We start from the raw sequence: 352 nt of genomic DNA on the forward strand, positions 1-352 counted from the left end.
CCCACCCACACCCACACCCACACCCTCATCCACACTCGCACTGTTTTATTTTTTAAAAAATATATTTTGTTTATTGTCGATCGTGTGACAGATGTCAGGCTGGTCCCATTGAAGGCAGATGCCTTACACACCTTTGGGAAGCGGGGTTCCAGCCTTAGGGCGTTTGGTTTGTTAGCCCCCCTTCCCCACTTCTCGCAGAATGAGGAGATCGAGGCGATGGCGGCCATCTACGGCGAGGAGTGGTGTGTCATCGATGACGGCGCCAAGATCTTCTGTATCAGGATCAGCGACGACATAGACGACCCCAAGTGGACGCTCTGCCTGCAGGTACCCCTTCTTTTCCTCCCCCCCC

At 54.0% G+C, this 352-nt stretch overlaps 1 protein-coding gene across 2 annotated transcripts in view; it reads left to right on the forward strand.

Moving 5' to 3' along the window:
- Window positions 1-69: 69 nt before the first annotated feature.
- Window positions 70-352, forward strand: part of IMPACT (impact RWD domain protein) — a 22177-nt gene continuing 21894 nt past the window's right edge. Inside the window, exon 1 of one of the 2 annotated variants that reach the window (XM_015570544.1) lies at window positions 70-327. In XM_015570544.1, the coding sequence (XP_015426030.1) occupies window positions 217-327 (111 nt within the window). In that variant the 5' untranslated portion in view covers window positions 70-216. The remainder of the gene's footprint in view (window positions 328-352) is intronic. The other variant, XM_015570543.1, reaches the window with a different exon arrangement.

The sequence above is a fragment of the Myotis davidii genome, unplaced genomic scaffold (genome assembly GCF_000327345.1).
Source record: "Myotis davidii unplaced genomic scaffold, ASM32734v1 scaffold1467, whole genome shotgun sequence".
Lineage (NCBI taxonomy): Eukaryota > Metazoa > Chordata > Mammalia > Chiroptera > Vespertilionidae > Myotis > Myotis davidii.